This window comes from Etheostoma cragini, unplaced genomic scaffold (genome assembly GCF_013103735.1).
Source record: "Etheostoma cragini isolate CJK2018 unplaced genomic scaffold, CSU_Ecrag_1.0 ScbMSFa_897, whole genome shotgun sequence".
In the NCBI taxonomy this organism is placed as follows: Eukaryota; Metazoa; Chordata; class Actinopteri; order Perciformes; family Percidae; genus Etheostoma; species Etheostoma cragini.
The window spans coordinates 29,917-33,841 of record NW_023269534.1 but is presented as its reverse complement, the minus strand read 5'-3'; the positions used below and the strand labels follow the sequence as shown (position 1 = coordinate 33,841).

Here is a 3,925-nt window from a genome sequence, read left to right as displayed (position 1 = left end):
CGGTGATTTTCGTTGCTTCCTTCAGCTTCTTTTGAAACAAAACATTTCTTCTGGCTGCGGCGAGTAGCCGACGTGCTGCTGTGACCCGCGCTGAAAATTACGTCATCACGCGTTGCTATAGTGACCAGCCACGCTGAGGCTTTACTCAATCTGCATGGAAAACGGAAGTATAATGGGCCGAGGCGAGCCGAGGCGGGCCGAGGCGAGCCGAGGCAAGCTGTTACCAGCAGTGGAAAAACGCCAATAGAGCTCATGTTTCATTGCCCCCCCCGGCACCGCTGCAAGACTCTTTTTTTTGAGACATGTCTCTCTGTCTGAGCGTCTTGCATTGTCTCCCAGGACATCCTACGGCTCGTCCTAACCTTTGTCGGCCATTTCCTTCACGAGCTCCTGATAAATTAAATCCAGAAAGTCTCTCGCCTTCTCTTCCGTCCACGTCCACCTGTGTGAGACAGAAAGGAGATACTGGGGGGCATTAACTACAACTTCTTCTTCTGGGTTTAGTGGCGGGTTGCGACCATAAAATGACCTAAAACTTAATTGCAACTCGTTAATTTATTCAGTTAATAAGGTTTCCATCAGCGTTTATTGCATAAGACGAATATCATCAAGATAAAATCTGATGAGACCCAACGCGTTTCCTTTGATATTCATCAAATTCCATCAAATTTCACTGTTTCCAGAAGGCATTTTTCATTCAATATCACTTACTTCAGATACAAACTCGTGGATGGAACAGAGCTAGTGGCTCGTTTTATTTTCCTCATTGCAAAAGCATTTTAATCCTGGTTCAGTGATGACTTCATAACCCGGGTTACTTAGCTGGGTCTTTCCTCCGTAGGATCTCAAACCTCCTTGTTCCCAGCACTGAAGAATCTCAACCTGGATAACAACAACATCTCGGAGGTCAGTGGCTTTTATTTATGCTCAGACATGGAAAACAACAGCAGACCTGGAGCAGTCTAGACCTGCTCTGTTTGTAAATTATAGAGAGGTCTAGACCTTCTCTATCTGTAGATTATAGAGTGGTCTAGACCTGCTCTATCTGTAAATGATAGAGCGGTCTAGACCTGCTCTATCTGTAGATTATAGAGTGGTCTAGACCTGCTCTATCTGTAGATTATAGAGAGGTCTAGACCTGCTCTATCTGTAAATTATAGAGTGGTCTAGACCTGCTCTATCTGTAAATTATAGAGAGGTCTGGACCTGCTCTATCTGTAAATTATAGAGTGGTCTAGACCTGCTCTATCTGTAGATTATAGAGTGGTCTAGACCTGCTCTATCTGTAAATTATAGAGAGGTCTAGACCTGCTCCATCTGTAGATTATAGAGTGGTCTAGACCTGCTCTATCTGTAGATTATAGAGTGGTCTAGACCTGCTCTACCTGTAAATTATAGAGAGGTCTAGACCTGCTCTATCTGTAGATTATAGAGCGGTCTAGACCTGCTCTATCTGTAGATTATAGAGAGGTCTAGACCTGCTCTATCTGTAGATTATAGAGAGGTCTAGACCTGCTCTATCTGTAGATTATAGAGAGGTCTAGACCTGCTCTATCTGTAGATTATAGAGAGGTCTAGACCTGCTCTATCTGTAGATTATAGAGAGGTCTAGACCTGCTCTACCTGTAAATTATAGAGCGGTCTAGACCTGCTCTATCTGTAGATTATAGAGTGGTCTAGACATGCGTTATCTGTAGATTATAGAGTGGTCTAGACCTGCTCTATCTGTAGATTATAGAGCGGTCTAGACCTGCTCTATCTGTAGATTATAGAGAGGTCTAGACCTGCTCTATCTGTAGATTATAGAGAGGTCTAGACCTGCTCTATCTGTAGATTATAGAGAGGTCTAGACCTGATCTATCTGTAGATTATAGAGAGGTCTAGACCTGCTCTATCTGTAAATTATAGAGAGGTCTAGACCTGCTGCACTAGGCCAGTCATCAGCTGTTAAATGGACTTGTGCCTCATTAAAAGACATTTACTCAGCAACACTTATGGTTGTGGTTGTCTCTCTATCTCTGTCTCTATCTGTTTCTGTCTCTCTCTCTCTCATTCTGTCTCCGTGTCTCCCTGTCTCTGTCTCAGTGGCGTGTGGTGGACGAGCTGGCGAAGCTCCCCAGTCTGGCCCAGTTTTCGTGTAGCGGGAACCCGCTGGTGAGCAGTGATGGAAACCCCAAGACAGCCATGCAGATGCTGATCGCCAAACTGGGACAAGTGGTCCTCCTCAACCGCAATATAGTGAGCTGAACCTGTGTCTGTGTCTGTCTGTCTGTCTGTCTGTCTGTCTCGCTCTGTGTGTGTGTGTGTGTGTGTGTGTGTGTGTGTGTGTGTGTGTGTGTGTGTGTGTGTGTGTGTGTGTGTGTGTGTGTGTGTGTGTGTGACAGGAATAAGCGTTGGAGCGAGTCACACTTTTTAAGGACAGCTGCAGTACAAACTAAACGTAAATAGAAAAAGTATGAACTTGAAACTCAGCCTGTGTGTGTGTGTGTGTGTGTGTGTGTGTGTGTGTGTGTGTGTGTGTGTGTGTGTGTGTTGCCATGGTTTCCATCAGCTGCGGCCTGAGGACCGGAGGGGGGCGGAGCTCGACTACATCAAGATGTTCGGCGAGGAGTGGCTGAAGGCTGGGGGGGCGAGCCAGCTCAGTACCCAGTTCTCCAGCCAGCACCCCCGTTACCAGAGACTCATCAGCAGTGAGTCACACCCACAGTCCGGTGTCCCTAAAACCAGTGTCCCTGTCCACTGGCAGCGTCCCTTACACGCGTCTCTTTCATTGGCTAAGTGAGCAGCAACACAAGGCATTCTGGGAGCGTCCCGGTGACTTAACCCTTGTGTTGCCTTCCCTTCCACCATGAAAAAACAACAACGTTTGGTCCCTTTTTTTCAACACTATTATCGCTTTGTACAACATTTTGGTCACTTTTTCAATGCTGTGGCTGCTTTTTTTTAATGTTTTTGCCATAGTTTTTAAAATTCTTATTGTTGATATTTTCAGCGCTTATTTCGACAGCCCATAATTTGTGCCAAAAAATATATAATAACTGAAAACGGGTCAAATTTGACCCATGGACAATATGAGGGTTAAGAGAAGCAGGGCGTCAAGTTTCCAGCTCCTTATTCGCATAAGGTTAAAGGTGCAGTAGGGGGATTGGGAAGATCCAGGATCCTCTATCATAACAGCAGTGCTCCGAGGGCCAAACATGCCTGGCCTTTAAAGGGAATGGGCGAGGACCTCTGATTGGCTGTTAAAGGGAATGGGAGAGGACCTCTGATTGGTTGACTGCATGTTACCCAGAACTTAACTTAATTTTTTAATTAACTTGATTAATGAGGACACTAAGTCCAGCCCTTTAGGACTGGTTCCTCTGATGTAGACAGCTGACCCGACTGGTTCCCCTGATGTAGACAGCTGACCCGACTGGTTCCCCTGATGTAGACAGCTGACCCGACTGGTTCCCCTGATGTAGACAGCTGACCTGACTGGTTCCTCTGATGTAGACAGCTGACCCGACTGGTTCCCCTGATGTAGACAGCTGACCCGACTGGTTCCCCTGATGTTGACAGCTGACCTGACTGGTTACTCTGATGTTGACAGCTGACCCGACTGGTTACTCTGATGTAGACAGCTGACCCGACTGGTTCCCCTGATGTTGACAGCTGACCTGACTGGTTACTCTGATGTTGACAGCTGACCCGACTGGTTCCCCTGATATTGACAGCTGACCCGACTGGTTCCTCTGATGTTGACAGCTGACCCGACTGGTTCCTCTGATGTTGACAGCTGACCTGACTGGTTCCTCTGATGTTGACAGCTGACCCGACTGGTTGCTCTGATGTTGACAGCTGACAGGACTGGTTCCCCTGATGTTGACAGCTGACCTGACTGGTTCCCCTGATGTTGACAGCTGACCTGACTGGTTCCTCTGAT

General features: G+C 46.8%; 1 protein-coding gene across 1 annotated transcript in view; it reads left to right on the top strand.

Moving 5' to 3' along the window:
- Window positions 1-3,925, top strand: part of tbce (tubulin folding cofactor E) — a 9,867-nt gene that overhangs the window by 2,620 nt on the left and 3,322 nt on the right. Inside the window, exons 5-8 of the mRNA XM_034866519.1 lie at window positions 456-498; window positions 823-906; window positions 2,086-2,238; window positions 2,552-2,690. Coding sequence (XP_034722410.1) covers window positions 456-498; window positions 823-906; window positions 2,086-2,238; window positions 2,552-2,690 — 419 coding nt within the window. The remainder of the gene's footprint in view (window positions 1-455; window positions 499-822; window positions 907-2,085; window positions 2,239-2,551; window positions 2,691-3,925) is intronic.